This window comes from Mirounga leonina, unplaced genomic scaffold, assembly GCF_011800145.1.
Source record: "Mirounga leonina isolate KUSES-001 unplaced genomic scaffold, KU_Mleo_1.0 Mir_178, whole genome shotgun sequence".
NCBI classification, from domain to species: domain Eukaryota; kingdom Metazoa; phylum Chordata; class Mammalia; order Carnivora; family Phocidae; genus Mirounga; species Mirounga leonina.
In genome coordinates, this window is record NW_023270464.1 from 24,508,389 (window position 1) to 24,530,447 (window position 22,059).

Genomic DNA, 22,059 nt, shown 5'->3' on the forward strand with positions numbered 1-22,059 from the left:
GTTTATGGGCTGGCCTGCACCCTGCCATCACCCCGGCTCCACTGCTTTCTGGCCAGAGCCGTCACCCCCCCTGTTGCCTGCTGCCCAGGGAGACCTCAGCTCAAAGCAGAGAAGGGAAGAGCATATTCTAGACAGTCTGCTGGGCTGGGCTCTCCATTTTTGCTTAGGGATCCTATGAGGAATTTAAGCAAAACTTAATTATTTTAAAGATTTTGAAAACTAGGGCAGAAAAAAGTATATATATGAAATGTTTCCTACCAGCTGACGAACCAGAAAGACTACATATGTTTGAAGAGGCACCAGGGGATGGGGCACGGTTTCCTTCCAGAACATCCTGCACAGATTTGGTGGCTTCGGACCATGGGCTCTCAGGGGTCCTGGAGGCTTCCAGCCCATGTAGCAGAGTGGTCTCACAGGGGAAGAACAACTTTGTGGGAAACAAATCATTCTATCACTGTCCGTCACTTCTTGTCTTGGTCAGAAGTGAAATTCACCTCACCAGCACCAAAAAAAAAAACCCACAAAAACTCCCCTCTCCTCGCAGTGCCTGCTCTCTGAAGTTCACTTGGTTTCTTAAAAACAAGGTTTCAGGCAGTAATTTGCAGGGTGGGCGGTTCCCGGGGACGGTAATGTCAGACCATGATCCGGCCTATTTGAAGCAAAGGCACCTCCAGCTCGTCGGTGAGGGGTGAAGATGATGGGGGGTGGAGTGGGACCATGCCGTGGCGTGAGGGGGGAAGAGAAGGAGGGTGGGAGGGAGGGGCTGCTAGGGGCTCGTGCAGTGGTCTGGGAGGGCTCTCACCCTGAGAGGCAGCAGGAGGGCTCAGGGTGTGTGCAAGGTCAGGAAGAATCCACTTTCCCAGAGGAAGCCGATGTCCACCGTGGCAAGGAGGGTGGCAAGAAAATGGTGGGGGAGGCTGGAGGGGAGAAGCCAGTTGTCCCTGAGACACCGAAGCAGCGCTGAGGACCCCGGCAGTGCTGGTCTCCGGGGCCTCAAGCAAGCTCACCCCGCTGGTGCGGCCCCTGAGCTTAGCCAGTTTTCCCTGCATCGATTTGTGTCCTCTGCGCCAGGTAACTGAGTCCAGTGGTTGCCCACAGGGGCACTCGGGGCGCCTTGGTGGAGAGGCTGCCCTCAGCTCTCCTCGGGGACCGACTGTCCCACCGTCTTCCAGAAGTGAGGAATAGTTATGACTTCTCTTTTTCTTGTTTCCTTGATTTTCATCAGGATGGTTTGCGAAGACTATCCGGGAATGAGTATGTTCTCTCAACAAAAAGTAAGTTTGAACTTTTTAATTTTTTGGAGCACTGACAATATTATGGTGACACCGAAATGATGAAAACAGGTGTTCCAGTCAGGTTTCCAGTTCATTTTTCTCATCAGTAACAAGTTTCTTGGTAGGTCCTAAAAACTGCACAAGGTAGCTGTCCCCCGAAGCAGTAAATACTGTAAAGCCTATTAACTTTGTTCTCCAAACCACATCCCTCTGCAGATCTTCAGCAGATGCCCAGCAGTATAAACGCCCCCATCTCCCTTCACGACGTCCCCCCACGGATAGCTCGGGCCATGGAAAACGAGGAGTACTGGGACTTTAATATATTTGAACTGGAGGCTGCCACACATAAAAGGTGAGTCCACGTGCAGCCTGGCAGACACACAGCTTAGCTCTGAGCGCCTCTGTGGAAAAAGCCATCCAAGGAGTGTGGTCCTTCCAGAGCCCGTGCCTGGTCAGGGAGGGAGGCTCTGGAAAGAGGAGCTGGGCAGCAGGTGCCCCTGACGGCCTGGGCCTACAGGGGTCAGGGAGGGCGGCCAGGTCGCCACTCCTGCAGAGACAGCAGACTCAGGGCAAGTGGGAAGTTGAGCAAGTGACTCACCTTCTCGGGGTGGCTCCAGTTTCTCCTATAAAATACGGATATTAGTGTCTTCTGTATGTGGTAATATGTTGAGACAGCGGCACAGAGTCCCACTCAGGATAGAACTAAAAATTAGAAATACACAAACAGACACATTTGCTAAGAGCTGTCCCCAGATCGCAGTTGCTGTGCTGGTGACAGGCCTAGAGCCTCCCAAAACTCCGGTCATCCTGATCTGGGTGTGCTCACAGAGTGAGGGTGGGATCGGGATTTTTACCTTCTGATTGTGCCTCTCTGGAAAAGAACAGTTGGCCACAGGGGTGTAGTTGACGTGGCACACAGAGAAGGCTGCCCTGTCAGGTGGTGGCCAGGCCCAGAGCTGCGGGAGAGGTGTGCTCTGTTGGCCTGTGGGATAACTAACTCTTCACACCTCCTTCCGGTCTGTCCCCAAGACAGCCCTGCCCTTCAGGCATGCTCACCAGGAGTCAGCCTTCTAGTGTCTTCTGTTTCCATGTACCGCACGTGGGCAAGGACAGTAGAAAGGATCCTCCGAAAGCACATGAACCTTCGAACACCTGGCTTCTAGGTTAGTGACGCTGCATTCATGGGAGGCAGGCCAGGGCAGGTCAGTCCGAGCCCTGTGGGCCAGATGGCCTCTGGATGCTGCCTCAGCATGGCTGTCTCTTGACTCTCCAAGCTGAAGGCCAGATGCCGGATCAAGGCAACTTCTCAAGGAAGGGCCTGACTTGGTGGCCTGTTGGTCACCTTCTCAGGGGAAACGGCCTCATGCTGCGGCACCCACCTCCAGATTACTGAGACCGTTACATGACAGGTGACGGTGTCTGGCTCATAATGCCACCTTCAGAAACTTACTTGCTTCTAGACCGGACATCTGGCCAATAACATAGGTCCAGCGAGTGCAAAGGTGAGGCAAGGGTTCAAGCCTGGCATTACATTGATTTTGAGGAATCTACTGGTGCAAGTAGAAGTGTGAATGAGGAAGGGGGTGGCGAGCACACCTCACCCCAGCCCGTGGAGAACACGGACAGAGAGCCGGCACTGGGTGGTGGCTACCGGGAGAAAGGGCCACCCGGCACTGTCCGGGCGGGCTCCCTCGCTGCCCACACGCTCTCTGAAGACTGGCTCCGCTTTGCCGGTTGGGTCTGAACCTATTCAGGGCTCCCAACACTGGGCCCGTTTCTTTGTTTTAAGGCTGTGCATGTTTTTCTCTGTAGGCCTTTGATTTATCTTGGTCTCAAAATGTTTGCTCGCTTCGGAATCTGTGAATTCTTGAACTGCTCCGAGCCGACGCTGAGATCGTGGTTACAGATCATTGAAGCCAGTTACCACTCTTCTAACCCCTACCACAACTCGACACACTCTGCCGACGTGCTTCACGCCACTGCCTACTTTCTCTGCAAAGAGAGGATAAAGGTGAGCTGCGTGTGTGCACCATGCTTAGCGGGCAGGAGTGGTGGGATGGGCTGCGGCCTCCGCCGCCACCGAGGTGCTCTGCAGGGCCACTGCCCAGGGGTCCCCACCTGTGGGCCACCTGGCCCCGCGGAGGGTGCGGCCGCATGGGGGATTGGGCAGGAGGCTGAGCTGCGGCTCTGCGGATCGATAGGTCAATTCATGACGTGAGCCCCGCCCTTCTGTGGGAGTGTAAGGAGCGGATTGGTCCCCACGGAGAAAACCAGCCAGAACAGTTGACTGCAACTTGTCTGTAGGCTTGGAGTGAGACCCCAGAAGAACAGCCCTAACTGTTGCAGAGCACCTAAGTCTGAATGAGCTGCCCCTATACTCACCCCATCCCTCGGTGTCAGCAGGGGTTGAGGCCAAGTTGATCCTTGGCCAGCTCTGCTCCCGCCTGGGGTTGCCGGCCCCAAGGCCGGAGTTCCACCAGCCAAGAGGACAGCCAGGTCAGAAACCTGGAAGCATTTTCTGTTCTCTCCTCTCCCAAGCCCGTGTCATCCAGTAGGTCCTGGGACCTTGCCTACCGGGGCCCCCAGTGTCCTCAGGATTATCTCCACCTCCTGATGCCCTTGAGCCGTCCTAGTGAGGGCCCTGCTTTCTCCTCTCCCTGGTACCACTTGAGCACTCCTGCCCCCCCGTCCAGCCCCCCGCGGGACTCCCCCACACTGCCGCCAGCACGAGCTTTCTGAAACGGCACATCTGACCATGCCGTTCCCGGGAGCGGCTTCCCACCTCCTACCGGACTTAAACTCCGCAGTAGGGTGATTCACAGCTCCCGACACACAGGCCCCGTGTGGGCCGTGCTAAACCACTGAGGTTTCTGGCTCCCCTGCCCTTGGTCTGCTGTTGCCTTTGCTGCTGCTGGCTTCCCTGTGTCCCCACCTGTCCTTCAGGGATCCGTACCAGCCTTTGTTCCTCCAGGGAGACTTGCCTGGACTACCCTCCCCCCGCCCCCGGTATGGACTTCGATGCCCCTTGTCTGTGTGTCCCCTCCATGTGGGCCTGCTCCTGAGATGACTGCATTGGCACAGCAGGTCTGTCCTCTGCTGACTCAGTGCAGGGGCCACTGGCCCTACTGGTGGCCAGTCACACCTGGCTCAGAGTCCCCCTGGGCGCTGCCTGGCAGCTTGACGTCTAGCTTTGAGGCAGCAGGAAAGGGGGATGAAAAGAGGTTATGGTACGGAGAGCTTCACAGAAGAAAGGTTCCAGTCGAGGAATGTAACTCACTGCCCACCCCCAAACCAAGTTCCTAAGAAAGCTTTTCACGTTGTAAATGACTTCATTAGGGAAATTTTCAAAGCAGCAACTAGACTTGCACGGATCTGCCAAAGTATTTGTGTTCTTTCCATCAACATCCATCATAAAATGGCTCAGAGGGTCCAGGGAGTTCTGTGGCATCACCATTTCAGTTTCAGAACTCAAGAGCAGAAGGATCCAACCATGGGTTTTGTATCTAAGAACAAGGCTTCTTGAGGGGGGAGACAGCGCTGTGTCATTGCCTGGTGTCCTGGCACCTGGGGACAGCCCTACAGGGCCATGGCAGGTGGGCAGAGCATTTTAAATAATTTTAAGAAATCAACACAATGAGAAATTAATATATTAAGACCTATAGAATGAGAAGACCAAATGATAATCCAAAATGGTTCTTTGAAATAACCAAGAAAATTAAATTCTAGCCAAACTAATCAAGAAATGCAGAAAGAAGAAGGTGCCAGACACTTCTGTACTAACTTAAAAGCCTTAAGGTGAAATGTTTTACGTCACATACTAGAAGTAGGAAACCAAGAGGTCAGTACCGCAGAAGTAGTTCTTAACCTGTCGACAAAATTCTTCATAATCTGGCTCCTGACTCAGATCATCAGTGAGTTCTTCAGCCCCTTGAGGGATTTTTCCAAGTTACATAAACCTTTTCAGAGACTTGAAAATGATGGAGAACTTCCAGATTATTTTACCAAACTCACAAAACCCTGACATCCGCCTGACAAAGATCGTGAAAGGGAGGGAAACACTAGACCAACCCTGTTAACGTAAATGATGCACATTTTAAATTATTTCTCAATAATACTGGTTTACGTTGGTCCAAGTCAGTATCTCAGACTTTTTGTGATGGGTCTAGAGCCAGACTGGCTGAGGAGGTGACTCCTGTCTGTTGAGGACACCTCGTATTTGGGTAAGTCCTTAACTTGTGTGAGACCGGGAATCAGATAATGTTCTCTCGTTAACAAGCACAAACATGCAACTGTTTTTCAGCGGATGTAGGGAAACTGGATTTGCTCAACACTGTGCTTTTCTCCGAAATCTGGGATATTTTTCCCTCGAAGTAATAGGGCAGCAAGGAAACTCTATAGAAGGCTTCCCTGCTTTCAGGGCCAAGCCCCCGTTTTTACAAGCTCTCTCATTTGCAGCAAACTTTAGATCCGGTCGATGAGGTCGCTGCGCTTATTGCAGCCACTGTCCACGACGTGGACCACCCTGGGCGGACCAACTCGTTCCTGTGCAATGCTGGAAGTGAGCTGGCCATCTTGTATAATGACACTGCTGTGCTGGAGAGCCACCATGCGGCCCTGGCTTTCCAGCTGACCACCCGAGATGACAAATGCAATATCTTCAAGAACATGGAGAGGTGAGAGCACTGAGTAGGGGAGCATGCTGGTCCCTCTAACAACTTTGAGATACGATTCACGGACTTGAGAATTCTCTCATTTCAAGTGTACGGTGGGTGTCAGGCTATTCAGAGCAGTGCGGTCATCACCGCAGTGAACTTGAGAACATGTCCCTCCTCCCCCACAAAGCACCTCAGACTCGTTGGCAGTCACTTCCCGGTCCCTGCTAGAATCCCCCCAGCCACAGGCACCCGTGGGTGCGCCTTCTGTCCCCATAGATCTGCCAGTTCTGCACATTTCCTAATAAATGGGAGCACCCCTAATGGTCTTTTGTGACTGGCTCCTCTCTCTTAGCACGATGCTTTCAAGGTTCAGCTCTTTTATGTCTTGGCATTTCGAGGTGGCAAAGTGTAATGCTGACATCGGAGCTTCTCGAGACTCAGAGAAGCTGTCATCTTCCAGCTCTGCTCCGAACACTCCACTCCGCCCTCCTGGGCCCAGCACGCTTCTCGGCAGTGTCAGCGTTCAGATGTTACTTTGAGGAAGCCTCCCCTGACCCCTCAGTGCCAGGTCCCTTCACAGCCCTTGTCACATATTTACATCATCATTTTTCATTACTTGGCTAATGCCTGATTTGATTCTTAAGTTCTGTAAGTAGCCACTGCCCTTTGTTCATCACCGTATCCTCAGTGTCTAGCATGGTGCCGGGACCATGAGAGGGACTTCATAAATATCAGGTGGAAGACATTAATTTGGAAAACTTCCTTTTGCCATGTTCTGGAATTTCAGTAGGTTTTATTCATAGTTGCTGGTATAGACATCAGTTAGCTCTGGAAAAATACACAAGACCCTGGTAACCTGGGTCGTGTCCAGGGAAAGCAATGGGGTGACTGGAGAAGGGGTTGGACAGAGAGAAATGTCACAAAATGATTGAATAAAAAGGACTGGAGGAAGAGGTACACAAGTATTCCCTGTGAGCTTCTCAGCTGTCGGAAGCTACCCTCTAAGTTTCTGGGCACTGAAATTGTTGAATCTCAGGGTTCCTCTGTAGGGGGTACATTCTTCATAACCACAGATCTCTGCCTTTGTTCACCCCTGCTATGTTCTCTTATTCTAAGAGCTGTGTGCTTTATGCTACAGAATGATGAACATTGCACCTGTAAAGTCGTGCCCACAAGCTTCCCGATTTTAGCCTCTGCTCAGGTTCCCCTTGCTAATGATCTTGTTTTAAAGTGTTTCTTGTGACTTCCTGTCACATTAGAATTTTACCACAGTGGGTACTATCCTAAAGAAGAGACGGTTTCCAGGAGTACCTGTCTGGTCTGGATGAGTCCTCTATAGCACCCTCTCGTTTGTCGTCTGAAACAGGAATGACTATCGGACGCTGCGCCAGGCTATTATCGACATGGTCTTAGCCACAGAAATGACAAAGCACTTCGAGCACGTCAACAAATTTGTCAACAGCATCAACAAGCCCCTGGCAGCACTCGAAGTAAATGGGGTAAGGAAGACCGACTGTAAGGAGAGCCTCTGTTTGGGGCCCTTATCCCTGTGTCTTGTGGGGAACCAGAGGATAAGATGTGATGAGCTGTGGAAGACTTCCCAGTAGTTCCTTGGATTTAATTTCCATTGGTTGAAAAGTTATTTAAAGTATACGAACCTGTCAGGAAAAAATTAAGACCTCCGAAAGTAGATGTGGAAACTCTGCAACTAACTTTAGGTTGGGTGGACCATTCCTGTGCATTCTCACACTCTTCCCTCCCCCTCTTCTTGGGCATCCTGGGGTCAGTTGGTGCCCTTGAGGTCTCCCCCACCTACTCCCCACTGTGCACATGCTTGGCAGCAGTGCTGGTCTCTGTCACGGGAGGGTGGGGGGTTGAGAAGGACCCTGTATTTTGGTCCCAAGGGTGACATTATTGTTGGACATCATTTCTGGATTTGAGGCCTGGAGTCCACAATGACTGCCTGGCAAGGACATTAAACCTCTGGCCAGGCAGGAGACCACAGCTGAGTTCCATCCCAGTTGTGCTTCCCCAGTTCCTTGTCTGTAGAATGGGCAGAATAAAGCTGAAGGCATAGGACTGGTGGGCATGGGACAAGGTAGGCACGGAATAAATGGCACCTGTTACACTAGATTCAGCATGAGATCAGCACCTACAGCATATATTTTCATGTACCCTCTTCCTCTGAGGCCCTACCACCTCCCCCACATACACTGAGCATCTTGGCACCAGCTCACAGTCGTTTCCACAGCCTTCGCCCCTACCCCCTGCTCCTGTCACCATCCTGAGAGTCTTTACTAGGCACAGCGATGGTTTATCCTATGAGGCTAGGATTACCATTCCTTGAATTCTGACCCCACTTGACTCCCGCAACTCGTCTGGCCCTGGCCTTTGTCCCTGGCTTTCTAGCTTATTACCGCCTTTACACTTGTTCCTCTTTCACCTGATCTGAAACCCACTGAGAACTCTGCTTCCTTCACCCACCCTGTTCTCTCAGTTTGTCAACCTGCTTCTGACTTCACTTCCTTTCCAAGGACTTCCAGTGTGGAAGCACCCACACCACCAACCTTTTGGATGTCAACCAGGCCACTGCCCCTGGCCAACTCCATGCCACAGTCTTGGTTTCTTTCATCAAGTCTGGGCAGGTCCCAGACTCAATCTGAGGATTCTGTACCATCGCTCATCTGCTAGTACTTGGGGTTGATTCTGTTCCACTTGAAAGTCACATCTCTCAGCTGTTAGTACTTGGGGTTACTTCTGAGACTGGAAACCAATCTGGTGAGCAGAGGAGGGACAAAGTAATGTGAAAGTTAAAGTTTACAGCTAGCAGGACTGAACCGTAGTCACACAGCTGAAGAGAGAAGAGTCAACACAAAGCTGGTTGGTGGTAGGAAACTTGGGGCAAGGAGACCTATCAAGGCAGCCTTGGTCATGTCCACTGTGGCACTCTCCAGGAGAATAGGCAGCCTGGGCTCTGGATGGGCATACGCCCATCTTAATGGCATATCTGTCCTCATTGAGATGGGACCATCAGGCCGTTTTAGATCATTGTGATTACTCAGTGGAACCGCGTGATTGACTTTTTTGGAAAGCATAAGGAGACTAGCTTGTTGCGGTCTCTGACCATGCTCTTTGTCCTGGTACTCCCTCTTCCAACCTGAATTTGCTTCAGAGGGCTTAACCACCAGGTCCGTTATACCACAGGTTGAGAATCCATACCAGTGACGCTCCTTTAAACCAGACAGTATATGGTACTATGAATAGACAGAGCCCACAACTAAAGGTAGACCTGAAGTTCTTACCCTGGCTCAGCCGGGTAGCTCTGGACAAGTCTTTTCACCTCTCTGAGTCCCAGTGTCCTCATGTATAAAATACAATAGTACATAATACTGCTTCCCGTGCCTACCATAAATCTTTGTGAGTGAAGATCAAAAGAGAATGACTGTTAAGTATCACTGTATCTGACAAATCTGGGTACGCTGACAGCTAATTCTCAAAATCATACCTATCATGGGACTGGGTTAGGGGTTGGGTTGTGCAAAGCGGGGAGCCTGGTGCACCAGAAGTTTCCTTTTGGTGAAAGAGAAGAGAAACCTTTTATGTTTACAGTTCACACTTTTTTTTTTTAGTAGGTATAAAAAAGATACTGCTCATGTCCCAAGGGAGAGCAGTAGCAATAGAACAAAGAAAAAGCAACTGTGAGAAATATCTGGAGTGGGAAGAAAAGAACCAAGAAGAGGGGAGGGGCACAACGACAATCTCGAGTGCTACCCTCTACTCTTGGGTCCTGCTGGAATCTCACTGGACCTTGGTTTTCCTTTTTGTCAAGTGAGGGGCTGAGCTCAGTGCTCGGATTATACTCCTCACTGGTCCGTGAAATGCCTTACTTGTAGATCCTGGTCAGTGCCTTACTGTATGTCCAGTGGGGGCCACACCTGTAAGACAGGGCTTAGTACCAGGGAACCCACTTTGATTGTGTTCTCTCATGTTTTAGGAAGTGAATAGAGATGAAGAAGCCATAAACACTATGCTCAGGACTCCAGAGAACCGGACTCTGATTAAACGAATGCTGATTAAATGCGCAGATGTGTCCAATCCCTGCCGACCCCTGGAGCAGTGCATTGAGTGGGCCGGACGCATCTCAGAAGAATATTTTTCTCAGGTGAGATGCAGCCTCTTAAGTTCCTTAACAGAGAGAAACACAATACAACCATTAGAGGCAAGGGGCTTAACACTAGGAAATAGAGTTCTAAGTGAAATTCTGTCTTTGAAGAGCACTTCTTGCATTACAGGTTTACCAGGAGTGAATTCGATTAGTTTTATCTTATCTGAAAATGTATTTGCCTTCTTTCTTGCAGAGTATCTTCACTGGCTATAGAATCCTGGGTTAAGAATTTTCTCCTAACAGCACTTTACACTGTTGTCTGCCCTTCATATTGTCTCTGGGTAGAAAAAATTCTTGTGGGACAGGAAAAAAAACTAGAAAATGCAATGGCTAGAAGTTTTTCAAATTTATTGAAAGCATGTACATACATGCCGCATCCAAGAGGGTAGGAAGGGCACCTTGAAGGAGCCAAATGGACCTCCAGGGCCGCCCATGGTAGGGAGGGACAGGCGCAGAGAGGGGAAAGGAGCAGACCCCACACCAGGAAGACAAATCCCCATAACATTTGGCTTTGAAAAAACAGAGAGGTTTAACTTCTAATCAGTGGGGCTTATAACCTGGAACTTGAAAAATCAGTGGACTTCAGGGCGCCTGGGTGGCACCACCTCAAAGTGACTCCTGCTGCAGGGAGAGGGGAAGAAACCCACACATACTAGTTCAACTGTGGCCCCAGTAGGTCTGGTCTGACCCAATTCAAGCTCCAGACAGACCCGCTAACAGCACAGGGACCAAACCCTACCCACAGTAGGCACAGAGAGCCATTTCGACTGGAGGCGAACACGGCACAGCAACACGCATATGAGACACCCCTGAAGCACCAGGTTCTGGTGAACAAGGGACACTGCACCGCAGGGCACTACAGGACCTCGCCTTCTTAAGGCCACTGCTTTCAAGAGCAGCAGACATAACTGAATTTCCAAACACAGAGCCAAAATGAGGATACAGAGGAGCATGTCCCAAATGAAAGAACAGGACAGAATCACAACAAGAGATCTAAGTGGAACAGAGATAATATGCTTGATGAAGAATTTAGAATAATGGTAAGAAAGATGCTTAACTGGACTTGCGAAAAGAGTGGAAGACCTCAGTGACACCCTCAACAAAGAGATAGAAAACATAACCAGTCAGAGATAAAGAACTCAATAACTAAAATTAAAAATACACTAAAGGGAATAAACAGAGGAAGGAGAAGAACAGATCAGTGACCTGGAGGACAGAGTAACGGAAAGCAATTGAGCTGAATATGAGAAAAAAGGGAACAGAATAGAATGAGGGAACTCAGTGACACCATCAAGCATAATAACATTATAGGGACCCCAGAAGAGGAAGAGAAAGAAAAGGGGGCAGAAAATTTGAAGAAAAAGCAGAAAACTTCCTGAATCTGGGGAAGGAAACAGAAATCCAGATCCAGGAGGCACAGAGAGACCCCAGCAAAATCAACCAAGAGATTCCCACACCAAGGCCCATAGTAATTAAAATGGCAAAAAGTAGTGATCTTCAGAGCATTTTTTTTTTTAAAAAGATGTTATTTGTGAGAGACACAGCAAGAGAGGGAACACAAGCAGGGGGAGTGGGAGAGGGAGAAGCAGGCTTCCTGCGGAGCAGGGAACCCCATGTGGGGCTTGATCCCAGGATGCTGGGATCATGAGCTGAGCCGAAGGCAGATGCTTAATGACTGAGCCACTCAGGCACCCCAGAGCATTTTTAAAACAGCAAAAGAAAATAGTTACATAAAAGGGAAACCCCATAAGACTACCAGCTGAGCTTTCAGCAGAAACTTGGTAGGCCAGAAGAGTGTGGCATGATATATTCACAGTGCTGAAAGGGGAAAAACCCTACAACCAACAATATCTGGCAAGGCTATTATTCAGAATAGGAGAGAGAAAGACTTTGGCAGATCCACAAAAGAATTCATCACCACTAAAGCAATTATACAAGAAATGTGAAAGGGGATTCTTTGAGTGGGAAGGAAGGACCATAAGCAGGATTAAGAAAAGTAGGAAGCAAAAAAGCAGTAATATTAAGTATATCTATTAAAAAAATCCATCAAGGGGCACCTGGGTGGCTCAGATGGTTAAGCGTCTGCCTTCGGCTCAGGTCACGATCCCAGGGTCCTGGGATCAAGTCCCGCATCGGGCTCCATGCTAGGTGGGGAGCCTGCTTCTCCTCTGCCTCTGCTTCTCTCTCTCTTCTCTCTCTCTCATGAATAAATAAATAAAACCTTAAAAAAAAATCCATCAATGGATTCACAAAATGAAAGGATGTAAAAAGTATGATACCATCTACCTAAAATGTGGGGAAGAGAGGAATAAAAATTTAGTGCTTTTAAAGCTTTTTTTTAAAGATTTTACTTATTTAATTGACAAAGAGATTGAGAGAGGGAACACAAGCAGGGGGAGTGGGAGAGGGAGAAGCAGGCTTCCTGCCAAGCAGAGAGCTCGGTGCAGGACTCGATCCCAGGACTCTGGGATCATGACCTGAGCCAAAGGCAGTTGCTTAACCAACTGAACCACCCAGGCACCCCAAAATTTAGTGCTTTCAGAAAGGGTTCAAATTTAAGTGACCATTAACTTAATATAGACTGCTATATGCATAAGGTGTTATATATAACCTAATGGTAACCACAAATCAAAAAGTGGTAATAGACAAAAATAAAGACGAAGAATCCAAGTATCTTACCAAAGAAAGCCAATTAATCGTGAGAGAAGAGAGCAAGGGAAGAAAAGAACAGAGAAGAACTACAAAACAAACATAAAACAAGTAACAAAATGGCAGTGAATACTTACCTGTCAATAATTACTTTGAATGTAAATGGACTAAACAATGAAAAGACATAGGGTGATGGATTAGATAAAAAATTAAGACCCATCTATAGGCTGCCTACAACAGACTCATTTCAGACCTAAAGATATGCAGACTGAGAGTAAAGGGATGAAAAAGCATTTATCATACAAATAGGTGTGAAAAGAAAGCCAGGGTAGTAATACTTGTGTAAGACAAAATAGACTTTAAAACAAAAGATTATAACAAGAAACAAAGAAAGATAGGTACATAGTCATAAAGGGAACAATCCAACAAAGCGTAACAGTTGTAAATATTTGTGCACCAAACATGGGAACACAAAAAGCAGCTAATAACAAATGTAAAGGAAGTAACCAATAGTAATACAATAATAGTAGGAGACTTTAACATGCACTTACGCCAATGGATAGATCAAACAGAAAATCAACAAGAAAACAATGGCTATGAATGACACATTAGACCAGATGGATCTAACAGATATATCCAGAACATTCCACCCTAAAACAGAATACATATTCTTTTCAAGTGTACATGGAACATTCTCCATAATAGATCACATATTAGGCAAAAAAAACCCCAAAATTTGGAGTGATACCATGCGTCTTTTTCCAACCCACAAAGCTATGACACTAGAAATCAACCACAGGAGAAAATCTGGAAAAGAACGCAAATACATGGAGGTTAAATAATGTGCTAGTAAACAATAAATGGGTCAACCAAGAAATCAAAGAGGAAATAAAAAAAATACATGGAGACAAATGAAAATGAAAACACAATGGTCCAAACTCTTTGGGATGCACCAAAAGCTGTTCTAGGAGGGAAGTTTATAGCAATACAGGCCTACCTCAAGAACCAAGAAAAATCTCAATCTAACCTTACACCTAAAGGATCAAGAAAAAGAAGAAAAAACAAAACCCATAACCAGCAGAAAGAAGGAAATAGTAAAGATTAGAGCAGAAACAAAATAGAAACAAACACCAATAAAACAATCAATGAAACCTGGCGCTGGTTCTTTGAAAAGATCAACAAAATTGATAAACCTTTAGCCAGACTTATTAAAAAAAGAGAGAGGGGGGCGCCTAGTTGGCTCAGTTGGTTGAGTGGTTGCCTTGGGCTCGGGTCATGATCTCAGGGTCCTGGGATCAAGCCCCACATCAGGCTCCCTGCTCAGTGGGGAGTCTGCTTCTCCCTCTGTCCCTCCCCCACCCACTCATTCTCTCTCTCAAATAAATAAATCTTAAAAAAAAGAGAAGTTTCTAGGAAGAAGTTGCTGCGGCTGAGGTCGAAGAGGTTGCTGCCTGTGTTCTCCTTTAGGATTTTGATGGACTCCTGTCTCACATTTAGGTCTTTCAACCATTTTGAGTCTATTTTTGTATGTGGTATAAGGAAATGGTCCAGTTTCAATGACGTGGATGGAACTGGAGGGTATTATGCTGAGTGAAATAAGTCAATCAGAGAAAGTGGTAATATGAGGAGTTCTTAATCTCAGGAAACAAACTGAGGGTGCTGGAGTGGTGGGGGGTGGGAGGGATGGGGTGGCTGGGTGATAGACATTGGGGAGGGTATGTGCTATGGTGAGCGCTGTGAATTGTGTAAGACTGTTGAATCTCAGACCTGTACCTCTGAAACAAATAATACATTATATGTTTAAAAAAAAGAAGAAGATAGCAGGAAGGGAAAAATGAAGGGGGAGGAAATTGGAGGGGGAGACGAACCATGAGAGACTATGGACTCTGAGAAACAAACTGAGGGTTCTAGAGGGGAGGAGGATGGGGGGATAGGCTAGCCTGGTGATGGGTATTAAAGAGGGCACGTACTGAATGGAGCACTGGGTGTTATACACAAACAATGAATCATGGAACACTACATCAAAAACTAATGATATAGGGCGCCTGGGTGGCTCAGTCAGTTAAGCGACTGCCTTCGGCTCAGGTCATGATCCTGGAGTCCCGGGATCGAGTCCCGCATCGGGCTCCCTGCTCAGCGGGGAGTCTGCTTCTCCCTCTGACCCTCCTCCCTCTCGTGCTGTCTCTCATTCTCTCTCTCGCAAATAAATAAATAAAATCTAAAAAAAAAACCAAAAACAAAAAACTAATGTTATAATGTATGGTGATTAACATAATAAAATTTAAAAAAAGAGAGAGGACTCAAAATCCGAGAAATCACAACCAACGCCACAGAAATACAAAGCATTATGAGAATAGTATGAAAAATTACATGCCAACAAATTGGACAGTCTAGAAAAAAATAAGTTCCTCGACACACATAACCTCCCAAAACTGAACAAGGAAAAATAGAAAATTTGAACAAACCCCTATTACCAGCAATTAAATTGAATTGAATTCTGAACAAACAGAAGTCCAGGTCCAAAGGGCTTCCCAGGTGAATTCTACCAAACATTTCAAGAAGAGTGAATACCTATTCTTCCCAAACTATTCCAAAAAATAGAAGAGGAAGGAAAGCAATTCATTCTATGGGGCCAGCACTACCCTGATACCAAAACCAGATAAGACACTACAAAAAGACAACTACAGACCAATATCTTAATGAACTGAATATAGATTCAAAAACCCTCAACAAAATATTAGCAAACGAAATCCAATAATATATTAAAAAATTTATTCACCACCATCAAGTAGGATTTATTCCTGGGATGCAAGGGTGGTTCAATATTTGCAAATCAATCAATGTGATATATCACGTCAACAAGAGAAAGGAAAAACCATATGATCATTTCAATAGATGTAGAAAAAGCATTTGACAAAGTACAACATCCATTCATGATTAAAAAAAACCTTCAACAGAGTAGGTTTAGAGGGGACAAACTTCAACATAGTAAAGGCCATAGATGAAAAACCCAAAGCTGGGGTGCCCGGGTGGTGCAGTTGGTAAAGCGTCCAACTCTTGGTTTCGGCTTAGGTCATGATCTCAGGGTCATGAGATCAAGCCCCACTTGGGGCTCTGTGTTGAGTGCAAAGTCGATGAGAGTCTCTCTCCCTCTTCCTCTGCCCCTCCCACTTGTGCTGTCTCTCTCAAATAAATAAAGCCATACAGCTAACTTCATATTTAGTGGTGAAAAACTAAGAGCTTTCCCCCTAAGATCAGGAACAAGACAAGGATGTCCACTCTAGCCACTTTAATTCAACATAGTACCAAAAGTCCTAGCCACAGCAAACAGACAAGAAAAAGAAATAAAAGGCATCCAAATTGGTAAGAAAGAAGTAAAACTTTGACTATTTGCAGATGACATGATACGATATATAGAAAATCCTAAAGACTCCACCAAGGGGGTGCCTGGGTGGCTCAGGTTATGATGCCAGGGTCCTGGGATCAAGACCCACGTCAGGCTCCCTGCTCAGCGGGGAACCTGCTTCCCCTTCTCCTCCCCACTCGTGCTCTGTCTCCTATCTCTCTTTCTCAAATAAGTAAATAAAATCTTTAAAAAAAAAAAAAAAAAGACTCCACCAAAAAACTAGACCTGATAAATGAATTCAGTAAGGTCACTGCATATATAATCAATGTACAGAAATCCATTGCAATTCTGTATACTAATAATGAAGTAGCAGAAAGAGAAATTAAGAAAATCCCATTTACACTTGCACCAAAAATAATAAAATACCTAGGAACAAACTTAACCAAGGAGATGAGAAACCTGTATTCCGAAAGCTATAGAACACTAATGAAAGAAATTGAAGATAATACAAATGGAAAGATATTCCATGCTCATGGGTTTAGAGAATATTGTTAAAATGTCCATACTACCCAAAGCAATCTACAGACTTAATGCAACCCCTATCAAAATACCAATAGCATCTCTCACAGAACTAGAACAAATAAGCCTACAATTTGTATGGAACCACAAAATACCCTGAATAGCTAAAGCAATTTTGAAAAAGAAGGAAAGAACTGGGAGATATCACAATCCCAGATTTCAAGATACACTACAAAGCTACAGTTACCAAAACAGTATAGTACTGGGACAAAAATAGAACATAGATCAATAGAACAGAATAGAGAGCCCAGAAATAAACCCACAACTATATGGTCAATTAATCTTCAACAAAGGAGGCAAGAATATGCAATGGGAAAAAGACAGTCTCTTCAATAATTGGTGCTGGGAAAACAGGACAGCTACATGCAACAGAATGAAATGGGACCATTTCTTAAACTATACACAAAAATAATCTCCAAAAAGGGGCACCTGGGTGGCTCAGTCGTTGGGCATCTGCCTTCAGCTCAGGTCATGGTCTCAGGGTCCTGGGATCGAGCCCCGCATCGGGCTCCCTGCTCCGTGGGAAGCCTGCTTCTCTCTGTCCCACTCCCCCTGCTTGTGTTCCCTCTCTTGCTATGTCTCTGTCAAATAAATAAAATCTTAAAAAAAAAATGGATTAAAGACCGAAATGTGAAAGTTAAAGCCATAAAAATCCTAGAAGAGAGTACAGGCAGTAATTTCTCTGACATCAGCTATAACAACATTTTTCTAGATATGTCTCCTATGAAACAAAAGCAAAATACACTATTGGGACTACATCAAAATTAAAAGCTTCTGCCCAGCAAAGGAAACAATAAAAGGCAACCTATGGAATGGGAGACTGTATTGCAAATGACCTCCCATAAAGGGTTATATCCAAAATATATAAAGAACTTGTACAGTTAAACACCAAAAAAAAAATCCAATTTAAAAATGGGCAGAAGACGTGAATGAACATTTCTCCAAGGAAGACCTACAGACAACCCACAAACACATGAAAAGATTCTCAACATGACTCATCATCAGGGAAATGCAAATCAAAACTACAGTGAGATACCACCTCACACCTGTCAGAATGGCTAAAGAACATGACAACAAGTGTTGGTAAGGATGTGGAGAAAAAAGAACCCTCTTGCACTGTTATTGGGAATGCAAACTGGTGCAGCCATTGTGGAAAACAATATGGGGGTTCCTCAAAAAATGAAAAACAGAATTACCACATGACCCAGCAGTTCCACTACTGGGTATTTACCCAAAGAATAGGAAAACACTAATTTGAAAAGATACGTGCACCTTTCAGTTTATTGCAGCATTATTTACAATAACCAAAATATGGAAGCAACTCAAGTGTACATCAATAGATGCATGGATCAAGAAGTAGTGTATATATATATAATGGAATATTACTCAACCTTAAAAAAGAATAAAATCTTGCCATTTGCAACAACATAGATGGAGCTAGAGAGTATAATGCTAAGCTAAATAAGTCAGAGAAAGACAAATACCATATAATTTCACTCGTGAAATTTAAAAAGCAAAACAAAGACACTTTAATATGGAGAACAAATAAAATCTTTAAAAAAAAAGGGGGGGGGCATCTACAAAAACTTACAGCTGACATTATATTTAATGGTGAAATATTGAATACATTCTCAAGATTGGAAGACAGGGAAGGGCACCACCTCTGTTGAACATTGTATTGGCTGTCCTAGCCATTGCAATAAAGAGAAAAAAGGTACAAAGAATAGAAAACAAATTTTTTTTCTATTTGCAGATGACACAATTTTTTATATGGAAAGCTCTAAGGAGTGTACAAAACAATAGCATTAATAAGGATTTGATTTAGCGAGGTCCTAAGACACAAGGCCCTAAGACACAAAAATATATAGTATTTTTATACTAGCCAAAAACAACTGGAAAATGAAACTAAAAACCTAGTCCTATTTGCATAGCAATAAAAAAATCTAGGAACAAATTTAATAAAAAGAAGTCTAGTCCTTTATACTGAAAACCACAAAATATTGCTGAGAAATCAAAAGAACGCTTGAAAATACATAGAAGTATACCAAGTCTACAGATTGGAAGGCTTTCTTTTGTTAAGGTACAGTTTTCTCCAAACTGATGTGTACATCAATGCAATTCCAATCAAAATCACAGGGGGTTCTTTTGTTGTTGTTTTGTTTGGGGGGAGTTTGGGGTGGTTTTGGTTTCTTTGTAGAAGCTGACAAACTGATTCTAAAATTTATATGGAAAGGTGAAGGATCTTGAATAAGCAAAGCAAACTTGAAAAAAGTTGGAAATTTTACACTGTTTGTCTTTAGAACTTAAGCCAGTGTGGTACTAGCATAAAGATGTCTGATACATGGATGGAAAAGAATATAGAAGTCTCAGAAATAGACCACATCTATATACTCAGTGGGGAAAGGAAAATTTTTTCAGCAAGTGGTATTGGAATACTTAGATATCTATGTCCAACAAAAAATGAACCACAACTTCTACCTCATACCAGAGGAATATCATTTCACAGTGGATCACGGACCTAAATATAAAACCTGAAACCATAAAGCTTTTAAAGAAAAACATAGGAGAACTCCTTGGCCATTTAGAAGTGGACAGATATTTTGTAGTTATGGAAAACCACCACCATAAAAAGAAAATTTGGGAAATGAGAATCAAAACTCAGGAATAATGCTCATCTAAGCACAGCAAGCCACACTGGAAGAAAATATCTACAAATCCTGTCTGACAAACAGCTGTATTCAGGATATATAAGCAATCATAGCTCATTAATAAAAAGACAAACCACCTAATTTAAAATGGCCAAATATTTTAACAGACACTTCACAAAAGGAGACGTATGAACAGTCAATAAGCCTTTGAAAAGTGCTGAACATCCTTAGTCATCAGGGAAATAGATGTTAGAACCACAGTGAAAGGCCACTATGCACCTACAAGAGTAGCTAGAAGTTTCAGAGACTGACAACACTGTTCATGAGGATGTGGAGCATCTGGGATTCATTCATCAGTAATAGGTGCGTAAAATGCTACAACCTATTTGGGAAGCAATTTAGCAGGAGAGGTGTGTATGTGTGGTAAAGTACACATAAAATTTAACATTTTCAGTGATCATGTGTTCTTTCCTTCACTATTTTAATATGGTGTATCACATCAACTGATTTTAGATGCTGAACCATCCTTGTATTAGTGGATTAAATCCCATCTAGTCATGGTGTCTGATCCTTTAATGTGCTGCTGGATTCTGTTTGCTATTTTGTTGAGGATGTTTCTATCAATATTCATAAGGGATATTGGTCTGTGGTTTTCTTGCCATGTCTCTGCCAAGCTTTGGTATCAGGGTAATGCTGGCCTCATAGGTTGAATTAGGAAGTGTCCTCTCCTCTTCCAATTTTTTAGAAGAGTTTAAGAAGGATTGGTGTTAATTCTGTTTAAGAGTTTGGTAGAATTCACCAATGAAGCCATCTGGTCCAGGGCTTTTCTTTGTTAGGAGGTTTTTGATTACTGGGTTGAACATCCTTACTAGTTATAGTTCTACTCAGATTCTCATTTCTTCATAATTGAGTCTTAGTAGGTTGTAGGTTTCTGAGAATGTTAATTTCATCTAGGTTATCCATTTTGTTGGGGTACAACTGTTTACGGTATCCCCTTATAATAATTTATTTCTGTAAAATGGGTAGTAATGTCCCCCTCTTTTTTTTATTTTGTTCTTTTGTTCCGCTTTTACTTCTGATTTTAGTATTTTGAACCTTCTTTTCTCATAGTCTATCTAGTAAAGATTTTTCAGTTGTGTTGATCTTTCCAGAGAACTTTTTCGGTTCTGTGGATTTTCTCTATTTTTCTATTCTCTATTTTACTTAACTCTGCTCTAGTCTGTTATTTCTTTACCCCTGCTGACTTTGAGTTTAGTGTGTTCTCTTTCTAGTAAGGTGTAAAGTTAGGTTGTTGAATTGAGAGTTTTCTTTTTAATGTAGTTACCTATAGCCATAAATTTCCCTGTCAGCCCTACTTTTATCTCATCCCATAACTTTCTAGATGTTGTGTTTTCATTTCTGTTTGCCTCGAGGTATTTTATCATTTTCCGTGTGATTTCTTCTTTGGCCTCTTGGTTGTTTAAGAGTATTTGATTCCCACATGCTTGTGAATTTTGCAGGTTACTTCCTGTTGATTTCCAGTTTCATTCCAAGTAGAATAAGTACTTTGATTCTAATCTTTAAAATATTTATTAAGACTTGTTTTGTGGCCTAACATACATTTTATCTTGGAGAATGTTCCACTTATGCTTGAGAAAAATTACGTATCTTAAGTGTTGTTAGATGAATATTCTCTTAATGTCTCTGAGGTCCCATTGGTTTTTATTATTCAAGTCCTCGATCCCTTATTGATCTAGCTGTTTTATCCATTATCCAAAGTGTAGAATTGAAGTCTCCAACTATTATTATAGAAGTGTCTGTTTCTCCCTCCAGTTCTGTGTTTTCTTCATGTATTTTGGAGCTCTGATGTTTGGCGTATATAGGCTTGTAATTGTTGCTTCTTCTTGGTAAATTAACGTGTTTATCAATACATAATGTCCTCCTCTATGTCTGTTTTTGACTTAAAAGTCTATTTTGTCTGATAGTAGAATAACCACCTCAGCTTTCTCGGTTATTTCATGGAATACCTTTTCCCATTCTTTCAACCTATTTGTGTCTTGATATCTGATAGAAAGTCTTTGGTAGACAATATATAGTTGGAACAGGATTTTGTCCATTCTGCCACCTATGCCTTTTGAGTGGGGAGTTTAAACCATTTACATTTAAGATATTTACTGATGAAGAAGGACTTACTTTTGCCATTTTGTTTTCTTGATGTCTTACAGCTTTTTTGTCCCTCCTTTTCCCCGTTACTGCCTGCCCTTGTGTTTGATTTTTTTGTAGCACACATTTGATCACCTCACTTCCTTCTCTGTGTAAATATTTTGGGTTTTTTGTTTGTTTGTTTTTTGCAGTTAGCATAGTACATATACCACCTTAAAGTTAAGCAATTTATTTTAAATTGATACCAGCTTCAGTCATATATACAAACTCTTGTAGATCTCTGTCCCCCCACCCTACTTTGATGTCACAGATGACATATTGATACACTATATACCCATTAATGTGTGTAATTCATATGCATGTCTTTTAAATCCTACAGAGTATAATGGAATTACAAACCAAAATTAAAGTAATATTGCTTTGTATATTTGCCTTTATGTTTACCTTTGCTGGAGATTGTCACATCTTCATATGACCTGGAGTTACTGTCTGGCTTCTTTTCCCTTCAACCTGACAGACTCCCTCTAGCATTTCCCGTAAGCCAGACCCAGTGCTAATGAGTCCTCTCTGCTTCTGTTTATCTGGGAGTACCTTCATTTCT

The 22,059-nt window shown here is 44.2% G+C and overlaps 1 protein-coding gene across 4 annotated transcripts in view; it reads left to right on the top strand.

Annotated features, from left to right (window-relative positions):
• The window catches only part of PDE8A (phosphodiesterase 8A), a 143,015-nt gene that overhangs the window by 115,220 nt on the left and 5,736 nt on the right, over positions 1–22,059 (top strand). For all 4 annotated transcript variants that reach the window (XM_035024214.1, XM_035024213.1, XM_035024215.1 and 1 more), the window contains 6 exons: positions 1,226–1,274; positions 1,491–1,626; positions 3,087–3,285; positions 5,730–5,947; positions 7,296–7,428; positions 9,924–10,091. In XM_035024214.1, coding sequence (XP_034880105.1) covers positions 1,226–1,274; positions 1,491–1,626; positions 3,087–3,285; positions 5,730–5,947; positions 7,296–7,428; positions 9,924–10,091 — 903 coding nt within the window. The remainder of the gene's footprint in view (positions 1–1,225; positions 1,275–1,490; positions 1,627–3,086; positions 3,286–5,729; positions 5,948–7,295; positions 7,429–9,923; positions 10,092–22,059) is intronic.